General features: G+C 36.1%; 1 protein-coding gene across 6 annotated transcripts in view; it reads left to right on the top strand.

Annotated features, from left to right (window-relative positions):
- The first annotated feature begins 327 nt into the window (after positions 1-327).
- Positions 328-16,066, top strand: part of SLC39A12 (solute carrier family 39 member 12) — a 49,495-nt gene continuing 33,756 nt past the window's right edge. For 3 of the 6 annotated variants that reach the window (XM_075419473.1, XM_075419466.1, XM_075419467.1), the window contains exon 1: positions 13,861-14,205. In XM_075419473.1, coding sequence (XP_075275588.1) covers positions 13,936-14,205 — 270 coding nt within the window. In that variant the 5' untranslated portion in view covers positions 13,861-13,935. Of the gene's footprint in view, positions 349-5,777; positions 5,876-12,492; positions 12,751-13,856; positions 14,249-16,066 lie in introns of those variants that run through there. The other 3 variants (XM_075419470.1, XM_075419468.1, XM_075419469.1) reach the window with 3 other exon arrangements.

Here is a 16,066-nt window from a genome sequence, read left to right on the forward strand (position 1 = left end):
TCTCATTGAGCACTTCAGTATAAATCCCCAGCGCGCATGAGAGCTTGCTCAGCTGCTAAATCAAAGTACAAGCACTTGATCAGCAGGGAGTTAGCATGGACTGCAACTCAAGACTACCTGAATACTTACTGGTATTAGAGTTAATAAGAATTTGCCTCATAACTTCAATCTCTTTTTTTTAAAAAAAATATTTTTTTTTTGTTACAGAAGTTTTTCTTGTCCTCATCTGTACAGATGAGACATGAGGAGTGAAGGAGAAGCCTAAAAGCCTTTAGTTCTTTCTGTATTGCTGAAGGAATTTGTTCAGCAGAGGGAAGGGCTTGAAAAATCTTTACAGAGGAACCATAGGTACCAAATCGTCACTATGCTGCATGTTGCTATATTTTGCTTTTTAAGACATAACTGAAACTTACTTGGGTGGATTTCTAACTCTTGTTCTTTTTACATCCTTTTAGTCTTTTTTTTTTAGATTTAGGTTGAGCATATTATCTTTAGCACAGTGCTTTGAAGTTAACATTTAAGAATTTTTATAATTACCACAGATTTACCAAAATCTGTATAGCTTAATTCTAAATTAAAGACCACTGTGACTGATAAAAGTGTATTGGTCACTGAACTAAACGTTGATGCCTACAGGCATCTGTTCATTTCTTGACTTCATATAGGTGTATGTATATTTGAATCGTTCTAAACAAAATATACATGGCTGATACTTTAAAAAGGTTCTTTACTTAAAGCTGAAAATAATCATGAGCCAAACTGGATGTATGGAGGTTTTTAAAAATAAAATGAGAAGGATTATTGGTGACTAAGAATGTCCTATTAAACAGAAATAGCACGGATTCTGTATTCATTGAAGAAGGCAAATTTGTCTTAAAAATTAATTTTTAAAAGAGGATGCAATAAAAATCACAACAAAACTTTTTTTCAAAAATCCTGTATTTTGCTTTATCAATTTTCTGAACTTCACTTGTTAATTTGTACCACGTGTTCTCTTGTTCCAAATGTACTTCTGTATAGAAAAATCTAAATATGCCATCATATAATGTATAAAATAACAAGGAAAAAAAAAGGCTGATGGCAATGAGGACAAGTATGTAAAGAGAGCCAACATTTATTAAAAAAAAAGAATAAATAAAGCACAAATATTAAAGAATAAAGGATAGTAGAGTCTAAGTTTAGGTCAAAGAGAGATTTAATAGTATATCAAAAGCAAAGTAATCATTATGAAGCCAAAGTACTCAGTAGTAACTATCAAAAGGTATATCAAAACCAAAGTAAATTCTAGCCCTGGTGCAAGGTCTAGATAAGAGTGTTTGAAAGTCTGTGTATGTGTAAGTTCATCTAAGTATGTTAATATTCTAGCTTTGGAAGAAAATAGTGCATGTAGTGCCATATTCTGATATAAAGATACTTTCTACTCTGTCATAACCAAATAATTATTTCCTTTAAATGCTTTTATATCTTGCAGACTTAGGATAAACTTAGCCAGAAGCATTGGTCACAGAGCATTGTGAACTGTTAATGTTTATTTTTTAAAAAAAACACATCTTAGAGCGTTGTGACATTTCACAGAATGGAAGAAAAGCTTAAATTGTTCCAGTATTTCAAAGAGGGTAAACAGGATAACTGGGTATCTGTAGGCCATTTCACCAGACATTAATCCTAACCAAGAGCGGGGAAAGGCACTGTAGAATGCAGTCAGTGCAGAGTTAAAAGACAGTAGCATAGCTGACAGTAATCAGTATGATTATAAAGGACAGATCTGGATAAACCAACTTTGAGAGGTTTTTTGTAAGACTATAAACTTGTCTGACAGGAAACAGCACAGAAGCTAGGCTTCCATGAAGCTTTCACCTGATTTCTGAATGACTCTGCAATGTGAAAAAAAAACTACTTTGTGGGATCCCGTAAAGCAATATTAATTCAACTAAATGAATCATGAATGGCAAGTTAATATATAAGGACTTGAAAGTGAGTTGGCACCTTAAATCAGGAGAAGAGGCTTTCAAGAGGGTGTGTTTGATCCAATGCTATTCAACATTTCTCTCAGCACTAAAAAAAAAACTACTAAGGCCACTACTTCTACTAAGGTAGAAATTCCACCAGAAAAAAATGGTGGAAACATTGTTCATCCGTTGAACAGTTAGAATTTTAGCAATCTAGGGAAGGCTCCCAAACTAAAAAAGAAATAGTTGGAGTCACACTGACAAGATAGGGGACGGTGCCCTGGAATGCTGACCTGATAATGTGGTGGGTAATTGGCTGAAAATGAGTGCCCAGTGTAGTACTGTGGGTGAGATATGAACACAGTGTTAGACACAAAGGCTGAGACGTGCTAAGTAGGAATTTCTATCTTCTTTATATATGATCTCAGTGTAAGCTATCACTGGAATAATGTGTAAAAATTCTAAGCTCCAATAAGATGTGGAAAATTTGTGATAATATTCAGAAAAAATCTATGAACCAGTTAACACCTTAGAAAAAGGTCTTATTATGAGATTTAAAAATAATCTTACTTTATCTGAGGAAAGGTTGACATATAATGATAATGGTCAGCATATGGTTATGTTCTTACAGTTTTCCTACTGTATTGGAAGTTTAATCATGCTGAAGTTAAAATGAAAGAACACAGTACTTGAAGCTAAACAAATCCACACTGGAAGTAAGACACATACATGTTAAAGGCGAGGGTAACAAAGCTCTGCAAAAACTTTCCTGATGAGGAGTTAGATCCTCAAATTAAGCTTTTGATAAGGCCTAATTTTTGTACATAAATGTTTCTTAGAATGCAAACACTCAGTGGTCTTATTTCAGAAATTCCTGGGTATAGTTTTTTGTCCTGCTTTAATGCAAAACTGTATAGTGATTCTAAAGGATCCCTTCTGTCCTTACAAACTGTCAACTGGAAGACATAGGTTGAAATCCTTCTATTTAACTGAATAGAAATTATATGTGCAAAACTAAGAAGGAAGTAATTTCTCACTGGAACTTTATGAAGAAAGCTTATAACTTATCTGGATTTTTCTAAGAGACATTATTTTCAGTAAAATATGTTTTCAAAGAGTGATTTTTGGTAAATGGAGAGTGGAAGTTACACAGCATGGAGCATCTTCAAGACAAACTAGTATTCTGTGGGCACAAATGTTCAAAAATCAGAATAGTTATTTACTTTACATCTTCAATTGCTGTCTCGATGAAAAGAAAACTTTAATGAAGACTGTTACTGTTTCCTCTATAGGAGGTTGTAACTAGAACTAAATAGAAAATTCAGGCAAGTGATTCCTGGAACAGTGTGTGGGAGATTACAGGTACTAATTAGTTGTAGATTGTCTGGGTGGTAACAGTTCAAAATCAGTAATTAAATCTTAAAATACCAACCAACATCATAATGAGTGATGTTGTTACAAAGACTTGTGCTTGATCATTTGCAGCAAAGTATTATAAAGCTTTCCACACTTCATGAATTTTAGGCCCCACTGGTGTGATACCTATCCCACTACCAGCTGCTTTACAGGAAGTTCTCTTCTGGTACCTGACAGAGACAGGCTTCAGCCCTGAAACCTAGCATTCTGTATTAGTTCCTAAATGTATCTGCATTACCAGTATTTATTTGTTTATTCCTACTCATTGCCATCATGACTAGGATCCCTATGTGTCTTCACTAGCAAGTGAAGTGAGCTCCCCATTGTTGCTTGTGATACAAGATTAGCCTTAATGCAAATAACTGTACTGTAGCTTCTTTCATTTTCTGGAGATGGCAGAAAGTGTTCAGGCAATGAGCTGAGGTTTTTGAGATGATTAATAAAGGAGGAGTCCAAGGTCCATGCTTGAAATCTGCTTTCCAACTCGCAGTCCTCCATGATGTTCGCACTGATATTAACTGATACCATCTATATAATTTATAAGTATGGTCAATGGGCATTGTGTATAACTTAGATTAAAAAATTAGAAACCAGAAAAGACATTTGAGAATGGGATGGAGCCCTGGTTATTCTAGTGCTGTTAACTTCAGAAGTTGAAGGATGTTAAATTAACAGCTTTCTAGTTCTTAAGAAACAGCAATCTAATGGGAATTAAGAGTAAAACCATCTTTATAATTAGCCTATATCTACTCTGTGCCTTTGTTTTGCATTGGAGCAAACTTCAATTTCAGACTTGGCTGATTATGTATATATTCTCAGTAACTTCCAGATGAATTTGCAGGACAAATACAAATATTTACTTAGCTAGTAACAGTCTGAATACAATAAAAGAGATTGAAAAAATCTGAGAAAGTGTCTCTACTGCCAAGTGTTTTGATGCAGTATCACTGCATGTTAAATTAGAGATTTTCTTATAATCTGCTTCTATATTGGTTTTATTTTCAGTATATTCAATATTTTCAAACTTCAGTATTGCACTATTTTCAAATTGCAATTTATTCAATACACAACAAGGAAGGACTAATTCTGTAATTTGCTAATGTCTACTTTTATTACAAATAAAAGTTTATAGCTAAAAATAAGCCATTGTTTCTATTCAAAAGTTGGTAGACAGGAACTAATTAATAAACTACTAGGAAGGTAAATTTTTTGTTTGTTGTTAAATGACTGACCTTCTGGATAAAGCAGAAGCAGTACATCAGATCTGTCAGGACTTCATTACAACAATTGCATATAGGTGTTTGGTGCGGTACCAACTAGGAAGTTACTTATTAAACTGAAGGAGATGGAAAATTTGAGGGTGGGTAAAAGTGCGGAAGGTTGTAGGTTGCTTTGAAAATGGATTAATTGACCTAGCGTGAGGTTGTTAGCAAGATCTTCCAAGATTCAAGTCTTCAGACTTTTCTTACCTTTCTCTATTTTTTTTTTTTTGTGTAAAGTTTGCTAATGACATCGAGTCAGGAGGCTACAGATGATATTCAGGTTTTCATACAGAAAGAATTAGAGAATTGGGAGTTTTAGACATGACATGAAACATAGTAGTACATAATAAGCACATATTACAGGGTGATAACAAGAATTTCTAGGATGGAAAATAATGGAAGGTTAAGACCTGCATGCATCACTCATCCACAGGAGTTGTGAGGCATGTAGACTGTGCAGTCATAAAAGAGGCAAGTGTAATCTTTGCATGCACATAGCCATATATTTTGAGGAAAGCTGTGAATATTCTAATATTATTGTAAAGATACCTTATTGGGCATAATGATTATGGTTATTGGGAATAATTATTATGGTTACAATCACACATACTCATCAGGTGAATTCAGTAAGTGGAGAAAAACCTGCTGTGTTGACATATGAAACAGAATAATCATATTGAATTAGACCCAGGGTTTTTTAATTGTTCTTTCATATTCTTGGACTTGTTTCATACTCCTTGAATATGCATTTGTGTACAGTGAACATACAGGCATAATATACTGCTTATATAGATGAGCACCCTGTGACCAGACTGGCGGTGTTTTGGTGCAGGCTCTGGAGGAGGTAAAGGCCTCAGCTGTAGCTGGGCCAAGAACTCCTCTAGTTTCAGTCTGTTCTCTAAAAACCCACAAAGGAGCAGAGTGACACAGTGAGCATTGACGCATATGAGCTTGGAACACTGATCATGCAATTAACTCATGAATAGCGAGTGGCTATTCCACGACTCATTCATCAAGGAACAAAGAAAGTTGTGGGTTCAAGGAGTCTACTGCATACCTTTCCCATGGCATGTAACTTGACTACAAGCCAACTGCTTTATGCCATAAATATGACAGCCTAAGTCAGCTTTCTTTGAGCTCTCCCTGCTAGGCAGTGTGACTACATGGCGATCATCTCCACTTGAGCTGGGACGCCCCTCAGGGTTGCTCCTCGAGGCAGAGAGGTCTTTCACCAATGGCAGATCTTTGGTAAGTGACCAAGATTGCGTATAACGCTGTAGTATGATAACTTTGATTTTGCCTTGGTAACTTTGATTACATGCTGAATTGATGCTAATGAAACATTAGTGTATAGTCTTTTAGACATAAACTGTTGATCAAGTCCAGGGCTAAGTCTGCATCCAGCCTCACCTAGACTCCTCTGTGAGCAGGAGTTTAGAAAGTAAAGTGGTCCATTCTGAACCTTATGACTCAGCAGGCGGGTCTTCCTTACCCGTTTGACTCTCTGCGGATCATTCTAACTCGAGTGTAACTCAATTTTCCGTTGTTTGTTTCTTCCATGTAGTAATTAATAGAGTGAACCTTGACATCAAACTTTGCTAAGTCACACCAGTTTTGCTAACACCTTTGCCAGTGGTCTTCTAAGTGATCCAAATCAGGATTTGCGACAAGTTGGCATAGTTGGCAAGATCCTAAATCACTCATTTGTGACACGCTATTGTTGCTCATCATGAGAAGATCTCCTCTACACTTCATAAGCTGATTCGAATATAGATTTACAGGAGATGAAACACAGGCTGCCCAGGGAGGTTGTGGAGTCTCCTTCTCTGGAGATGTTCAAGACCCGCCTGGTCAAGGTCCTGTGCAGTCTGCTGTAGGTGACTCTGCTTTGGCAGGGAGCACTGGAACAGGCTGCCCAGGGAGGTTGTGGAGTCTCCTTCTCTGGAGATATTCAAGACCCTCCTGGACAAGGTCCTGTGCAGCTTGCTGTAGGTGACCCTGCTTCGGTAGGAGGGTTGGACTAGATGACCCACAGAGGTCCCTTCCAACCCCTACCATTCTGTGATTCTATGATTCTGTGAAGATACCAATATCTCACCTCAATACAGTGAGTTATTCTGGTGCTTCTTAGTATAATACGCACTGAACCCACAATTTTATTCTTCCACAACTAAACAATGCAAGCCACACAACCAATGGCAAACAGATGCTAAATTTACTTAAGTATTATTAAAATACAGCAGTTCTGTTCCAGGAACTAGTGATACAAAAAATTCTGTGGCCAACACTGAGCAGAGTGAACAGTGTATCCTCTTCATGAGAAAATAAGAATTGTTCCTAAATTGGATAGAACAATGCTGCAACAACATATGGTGTATTAGCTCAAACTGTACTTGCAGAGTTAAAATAGTACTTGATTTTGAATTTTCTGTATGTATTCTCATAGGCTAGGAAAAAACAAGCATTTATTGTATTGTCTAAGGGTTATGTATTTGCATTCATTGTGAATACTGGTATTTAGCTTATCTGTGGTTATATATAGATAAACAACTTTTTAAAGTAAAAAATTTTCTCTCATAAATTATGAGCATTTCTTATGATAATAAACTCCCCACCCACTGCTCTTTTTACCAAACCTTCAAACAGTGGATTTAATGCTGGGTTACATGGGGGAGACACTAGTTGGTCAGTACTTTTAATAAAGATGGAAGATAAGTTCACTCTAATGTGATTAAGTTTAAACTTATTTGTTTTCTGTCAATACTGGTTCTTGCAATGTCCTTCCATTCTAGGATTTTCCTTTTTTCTTTGCACCTTTATTGCTTCAACATCTAATACCTGAAGCACATTTAATCACTCAACTATTCTGTAAGCTATTGTTAGTGTTGGTGCCGCCTACAAACTTCCTGAATTTAAGACAAAGAAACTGTCCTTCCTCCTGTCACCCTGGCTTGTATTCATGACCCAGAAACTTACATTTTTCCTTTGTTTTTAGGTAGACTAGAAGGCTTTGAGAAACATCAGTCTGCTCTCAGGCAACAATTACCATGATGTTTGCTAGCAATGACTCTTCCCTATTGTGAGAAGAATTTCTTTAGAACAACTGAACACTGAATCATAGTTTGAAAAACAAAAAGTAATGTGAATAAACACTTGTTATCTTTATTTCTGTAATAGTAAAAATTATTTACAAATGCTTCATGTAGTAAGACAAATTATATAAGTGGTTTTCAAGTATAAGATGATGACTCTCCGACAGGAAAGGAACATTCCAACATACTGGGTTCAGAAGTCAATGGCTGAAGAAGCCACATATAATACATAAGTCGGTTTCCTACAAGGTGAATAGCATAGCTGTCAAAAGGTAATTTTTTTATTTAAAAACCTTAATTTTTTTCCATTAAAATATTACATGGTGTTCTATGCTGTAATACTACATAATATTTAATTTGGGATATTTAAATTTGTAATTTAACATATGTAATTGGACCGTAAGTGCTTTGGACTGGATGAGACATTGTTAGTCAGCTCATGGTTTTTGAGCCCAGTGTCTTTGGAAACCTAAAGGAGCAGAAACAAACAATATACTTAATATAGTCTGATAACGCTCCAGGACATAACCAAACAATAGGCAGTGAAAGGCTTAGTAATTGATTTCTGGATCTATTTAGTGTAAAAGGAGGTGAGAGAGCTGAAGCTGATTTAATGGCCTAGTAGCTATACTTTAATGTTTAGATATCTTCAGTAAAGTTCAAGTTCCTAAGGATGAACATAAGAGCATTTTTTTCTGTATATTTTTTAACGTGAAAACGAGCAACATTGTATACATCCTTTTGAAGCCCCTCTTTTTCTTGCTGAAGATACTAATATTTCCTACTGTGTTATAATTAAAGTTACTCTTGAATAGTCTTGATGGTTACCCCTACATCCTCTTGTTTTGTTTTTTTGGAAACAGCCAGATAGCAATGGAGAGGTTGTGTGAGGTAGAAGCCTGTAGTAAGATAGGGCAATTAATGAGGTTTTAGATCACACTTTCCATATAAATGAACACTTTCTTTTTGTTAACCTAAGTAAGCTTTCATGCCAGGAATATCTTTGGACAATAAAGGTCACAGATTAATTCTGTAATATGTGAGAAGGCAGTTCTGAAGTTACATATCTCAAAACATAAGAGGCTTCACTGGCCTAGAGTGAAAGTAATCCATAAATTATTTCTGTTCTATTTTAATGTAACTAGATTTCCAGGTCTTTGCAGGAAACTTTCTGCTGACTAACAGGTGAATTTTGCAGTCCTGAACTAATACAAGCCTTATTCCAGACACATACATTAATATATATAACTCAGATAATTTCAATAGCTTTCATTTATTTTAATTCATTGGCAATCTTAATGTGTGTGATATTGTTAGGATTGACATGTGAAGCTAATGAAGCTGAATAGACTGGTAATTTTAAAGCACTGACATTTTTTATTACAGCACTCTGGCATTAATTCATTGGCAAAGATGCTTTATATATTGAAATTCTACACAAATTGCATGCCAAATGTAGTCCTTTCATATGTCAATATGCTACCTATGGCTGTAATTATAGCAGTGTGCACACATCACATTAATAACATGGAGGAAATCTGCAGTACCACAAGATTCTCTTCTATTTGCCATAATTGCTGCGATTAGTGAAAGGGCAAAAAATGCATTTACTTATTCCATCAAAACAAGTTATACAGTATTTAATGAATAAGAGTTATGTAGCTGCATTTCTCAGTAAGCTGTGAAGTTCAGCAGGGGTCTTGCTAAAATGATTCCTACATCCCATTCTGCTGTACAAATAAACTTGAGCTCCTTGTCAGGTTGGTAGAACTCATAGGAATGTCCTTGTCATCTGCAAGTGAGTTCTCTAAAGAGTTTTCCTATTCCGGCATAATTTCTTCACTGGTCCTTTGAAAACCAGTAAATTGCAGAGTGCCGTTATTCATGACATTTGTGAATGGGCAACTTGCTTTTGTTCTCGCAGCAGGTGCGTAGGTGGGAGAAACAACAAGATAAGCTCCAGTAAGTCTTACTGGTTCACTTAACATTGAAACCAAATAAATAAATAAAAATTCTGTAACCAAAGAGGACTTGCTGCGTGTGCTTATCATGTTGTGTGTCTGGTTATGCCATTTGGAAATTGCCTTCACTCCTATTCACTAAGAATGGAAGTTAGGATATTACTATATGAGCTTTCTAAGTCATAAAAGATTGCACTTGTGTGTGGAGAAAATTTGATGTGCATTTGTCTGAGATCATGAATCCAATCATGCAACGAAAATAAGAGTTTTGAGAAGTTCCTTTTTCAGTTTGGAGAAGTTCCTGCTTTTATCACTCTTCTTTTTGTCTTATTTCTTCTGCTACTTATTTTCCTGGGACATGTACCTATACATGTCAGCAATCAGTTACTCTCTAGCAAGTATCCCTCTGTGGTAAATGTTCAAACTGATTAAAAATGATTGATTATCTCTGCAAATTCTTGAGCTCAGTTCCTTGCTTGATCATGCCAAGGTCCTTAACGAAGTGTAGAATGGAAAAATAAAAAAAAATTTAATTTGCTTATTTAATCAGGAAGTTCATCATGCCTCTGGTTTTGCTATATGCAGTCTGTCATCATGTTAGATTGGTAAACTACTTCAATTTGAGTTAGCCCAGTTCTCCAAATCCTCCGAGGGCTCTTTCTTCTGTGCATGTTATCATTCTACAGTAAGCAGAGAGTGGCTGGCTTACAAGCATTATGCATGCACTTTTTTTTTTCTTTATTAAAAATCACCAAAAGACATGCAATCAAATTTGAGCCAAAATAGTAGAGACTTATAACATGAGAGAACAATGATAGTACTAAGTGCTTCAGGAGGTTTCAAGACATTAGACTGTACCAGTGATATCTTTCTGTGTGTGTATCTCAGCAAACTTCTAACAGGCATCTAACTACACAGATCAGTCATTATCACTGTCCCATTTTATCAGCTGGCACAGCATCAGGATTGGTATGTAACAGAGGAATAATGCTACTACAGAAGGGTTTGAAAAAAGGACTTAGCAATTGATACTGGCAATTACTTAAAAAGCAATAATCCAGGTGCTGTGTATACAGAAAAATTCTCTGATGACAATGGCATGGCTGAAAGCACAGGTTGTGCTCCGGTATCAGGGGTAAAAGCAGAGACTGAGGCTTGAGTCACCATCAGTGATTTTGCTACCACTGAGAAACTCATTTACAAGCCAAAGGAGGTTTGCAACCCTTAGTCTTAAAAAGGGAAGTGAATACTCCTTTGAAATCACCCATAGTACCCTGTACCAATTATTTTCTGTTGCTTTTTAATACACTGAATGTTGCCTTTTTTTACCATCACTCTGTAATACAAATGTTCATGTAAGATATAGCCAGTATTATTATGTAACTCTTCTCTCAGCAGCTTTCAATAGTTATGAATCATCAAATGTGTTTCTAAATGTTAGCTTCTCTCAATAAATTGAAACAATCCACCCTCTTGTTTGTACACTTTCATTGGATAGAATGAATTCTTAGTTTCAATTTATAATTATATACAAAACACCAAATTATGTACAGATAAACCTATTCTGTGTTTATTTGGAGACTGAGCAATCCCCAGAATTAAATGCTGGAAGGTATTCCCTTATTATCTGAGGAATTATTTTTAATAATGGAACAAATCTAGATGTAGTTAGCTCTGTTTCACAGAGCAAATTATATAAAAGCTAGTGGAGATGTGTATTATAATGTGGTTTTGCTTTTCAGTCATTCATATAAAAATAAATTTTTGAGAGGAAAATTTCTGTAATTCTTGTTTGTAGAAAGCTTCATATTTGGCCATGTTAGTTTGATAAATATCTTCTGTAATTTATGAAGTACAATAAAAGATAAATTGATACGAATCTGGGAGAGTTTTTTGTACTTCAGTACCTAATAGTAGAACTGATTTTTAAAATGCTCAACCTTGATCACACAAGAGTTTGTACATACTTACATGTACTTGTACTTTGTATTTTTGAGAACGTTGGTTTACATTTTGCACTTGCCTCAAGCTGGTGTTGTGAGTTTAATTTTTTTTTATTGTCAGTGTCGGCTGCAAGTTCTCAGCCTTACTAAGACAAGGCTGTTCCCTTTGAGCTCACTGCCTTATAGGAAACATTACTGCCATTTTAGAACCCAGGATTTTTTGTCAATCTAGCTTTAAAGAGAATTATGACGTTCCTATTAGTACAGGCTTACTGCTTCACAGGATTTGTTGAGCCAACTGAGACACTAATTCTTCATTACCCCACTGAAGGTTCGGAAGGTGGGAGAATGATATGTCTGCTGTACCTGTCACTGTGGAAATCTGTCAGTTATGTCAGTTTTCACTAACATCTGGTGCAATAATATTGTAATGGCATGGTGACGTAAATGTTGACTTTTTAACAGCTTCCCCTTGGAAAATCTGAATGGGTGGAAGAAATTTTTTTCCACCACAGTCCGAGCTATCCAAACTTTTTTGATTGATGCAAATGTGGTACAGAATAAGTGGGGATGAAAGAGCCTGTTCTCTATGGAGAGTGTTTCCCAAAGAAAAATACCTTTTTTCTGTGGAGGTGCTTGAAAAGATTTCTATTTCTATTCTTCTCTATTTGCAAAAAGAAGTAATGTTTTGATGAAAAAAAGAAATTTAGGTTTGTTGTAAAATTGATCAGATAATGTAGTAACGTAGAGAACAGTCAGAGTGCTTGCATGCATTATCCACTGTTATGAAATACATTCTTCAATAGATTTTATATATCTTGCACTGCTAAAATAAAGACTGTTTACATAAAATGATAACTACTAAAATATGTGAAATGCATTCAATAGCGTGATGCTTAGAACTTGCCAAGAAGAACATGTACTGATTCCTATCCACCTCCATTGTTACCTTAAGAGCAGCTCTCTCCATAGCAACTGAAAACTTTTCAAGGCAGCAATAAACTAATCCTCTTCAGCTTCCAGCGCACCATCAAGGAATTTTAAAAACACTGGACTTCCAGCAGCTAAATACTCTGAGGATTCAGAAGGCCACAAAGCTAGATACACATTTTTTTTCCCTTCAGAAGGTAAGAAAATAATGTTTAGAAATAAGTAAGAATAAGTATGCATATTCCTAACTGCTAACAGTACAATATATCTAAATACCAAAAGACTTCCTAACTTGTAAAAACATACTAACCTTTATCTGAGTGAATGCCAATTTGAATTCAGCGGGGTTTTTTACATTTTAAATACTGTGTTAGCAGAGTTTCTTTTAAAACAAGACACATGTATTGGAGTTAAAAGAAGCTGAACTTATGTGTGGCTGTTTAACACATGTGCATTATCACCTGAAAATGAATGTCTCTGCCAGCATCTGCCCATCAATGAAATGAAAACCTCTTCATGGAAAGCAGAAGTTAAACTCTTTTATGTTTCTTGTGCTTTGATGTTGAGATGTATTATTCTTAATGCAGAGGCGATGATATATTAGGAAGGATAGTTACTAGACAAATTTACAGTACAAAATGTCTTTTGCATCTAGAATTACAAGTTAGACTTGTTGCTTCTGGTGTGTTTGTCTTGTTTATTTAGAGTTCTGTGAACGAAATTGTGACTTCGGTTTTGTAGCCCTTTTTTCTGTTCATAAAATATCACTAGTTTTTAAGTACATCCTGTTTATTCTTGTTTTGTGTTGTGTAGCTGGAGTTCAGTAATGTTGGTAAAGTGTTTTGAAAATAAAACCTGCTCTATATCATTGCTGTGTAACATAATTACTGCACATTCGTATCAGTATTAGACTAGTACTCTTTATTTACGGCTGGTTTTGTTACTAAAAACCTGTTTCACAATGGAATGAAAGTGAAAGGTATGGTATTTTCCTGTTCTTACTGAAGAAGATTATTAGTGAATGCAATAGCATAACACTGAAATGAAAACCATACACTTTACTTTTATGAGGAAGGAAGGGCACTTTAAGTCAACCTCTTGTTGGTAATTCTGCAGAAGTTTTAAGGCCACGGTTGTCTTAGTTTCCTGCTGTTCTGGGCTGTAAAGCCCTTACAGGCTCCCTGTTGTTCAAAAACAGCTTGTCACTGCAAATCAGCTTAGCTGACCAATTAATAAATCCTTTCAAACATATTGCATTCACACTAATTAAAGGGTTGGGTTTTTTTTCCCCTTTACCATTCAGATTCCTCAGGTTTTGAGTTTAAGCTGTGAAGTGAAACAGCAATCCAACATTCAGTGCAGATCACGCACTGCAGGAAGAGATGTGTTTTCTGACCAAGCATCCAGCTCTTGGAGTGGTATGTTCTGCTTTCATATTCAGCGTGCTCATTGCTGAAGGACAGCCTGGGGAAGAGCATGGGCAGGATGGCAGCTATGCTCCCAGCCGAGGCTATCTGATGGAAGTTTTACGCGTTCTTTCAGCTGACAACACTGAGCTCCACATGAACCACTCACGAGAACTGGTCAAAATGTTACTGGAGAGAGCTGAGTGCCCACAGCGGATTTATGGCGTGCAAGAGGATTGTAATCTGGTTAGTGCTTCAATTAATGAGGGATATCTTTACAGGATCGTCAGTGAGTTCTAAAATTATTTATTAGAGTAATACTTTCCTAAATACAAAACCTAAACATGTAAAGGGCTTGTTGCAGCAAAAAATTGTCCCCACTTCAATCGTTTCATGCTTAATTATTAGTATTTTTGTTTGAGCTCATGAAGAGATATTCCAAACATGACAGGCATTCCTTAAAAACTCCATGCTGCAGTTGCATAACACTAATAATTTTTGTTTGAAAGTTGTCAAGTATTTATTTTCCAACAAAGATTTTTCTACTCTACCCTGATCTAACTATAAAAGCATGAGCTTGAGTTTGGGACAGAGAGGATTTCCAGTGTGGAAAGACATAGGTAAAAATTGGGGAATGGTTCTGCCACTTTTTTTTGTTCTGGATTTTAGTTCATAAAAATAAAACCCAGACAAGACTGGCTCATATTTATGTGCCACTTCACTGAAATACTCAAGATTTAGTGGAGGGTTTTGGTAAGCAGTTCAGGTCAAGGAAAATCAAAGGCAGAACAATGAATCTACAAATCTCGACTGAAACTGGAAATAGTCCAGGGTACAGCTTCACAGAAGGTTTGGTTGTCTAGCTGAGTTGAGAATATTTTCAGAACTGATTCCCGATTTGACAAAGAAAGGAACAAGTGTAATAAGTTCATAGGTTCTTGTAGGACAGAGACAGTGGTAAGTGAGCAACTTTGCTGAAAGGGACTACGAAGGGCTTGCTCAGTCTTGGCTTTGATTAACATTACTTTAGCTCTGGCATTGTTCAGTGACCTACATGCAGCGAAGCGTCACTTTACATCAGAATTATGAGGGTGCTAATAAAGGTGAATGCTTTCACAGTATACTATTTGTGGCAATCTGCCAAGCCAATGAAATTGAGATCTTTTTCTCCTGTGCAGTAGACAATTACTTACTTAATCGGTGCTTTCTGCAAATGCTCCCGTTTTTCATAGAAGCCCCAATGTGAAATTCCATGCATAAATAATGTAGGTGCCTGTTATTCCCTAAATGTGTAATTTTTATGAAGGAGATTGTGCAGTTTTTCTCTTTGCACTCTGTTCAGGCTTCCTCTTGGAAATTTCCTGTGGGAAGAATTTGAAGACTTTCGCCATTTCCAGTACTTCTTGGTGTTGGCTGTGTCAGTAATATCCTGCACGGCCAGTGCCACATGCGCACAGCTGTCTGTAGAAATCTGTGAGAGAGACGGCATCTTCAGTCACATGCAGCCCACATGGCACTGGGCTGAAACCTTCCAAGATAATTTAACAAGATTTGGTAAACCAAGATAGAAAAAACTGCGTGAGAAGCACTGTCCTTTGAGATCATCAAAACCTGAAACAGAACACCCCACCTTAGCTTGGCATTTTCTTTCCCATGCTTGTTGAGAATAACTAATTGATTTCAGACTCAACTTTCCCTTGTAAATCCAGAATTCCAGTCATACATATCACATGACATTGTTTTCAGTTTTTGTTTGGTTTTTTTTTTCGTTTTTCATAATGTGTCCAATGGGTATTTAAAAGCAGTGAAGTTTTAACATTTTTTTAGAACCTTTTTTTGGACCCTTTTTTTGGTTTGTTGTTGTGTATTGGCCCCAAGATTCTTTAGGCAGGGGCTGGCAGCTATTGGGCGGCATCTGACACTTCTTTGTCTCGTAAGCACACAAAAGACATCTATTTCTTGCTGTGGTAAGATAATTTTTTCTAACTTCTGGCCTCTTAAACAAAAGAAACTCTGGATACAGTGCCAAGGTTCAAAGCTGGCCACTTTTTTATAGCAAATAAGCGTTTATAAACCAAGGACCAAGATACTGGTGCCTGTAAAATAT

The sequence above is a fragment of the Opisthocomus hoazin genome, chromosome 4 (genome assembly GCF_030867145.1).
Source record: "Opisthocomus hoazin isolate bOpiHoa1 chromosome 4, bOpiHoa1.hap1, whole genome shotgun sequence".
In the NCBI taxonomy this organism is placed as follows: Eukaryota; Metazoa; Chordata; class Aves; order Opisthocomiformes; family Opisthocomidae; genus Opisthocomus; species Opisthocomus hoazin.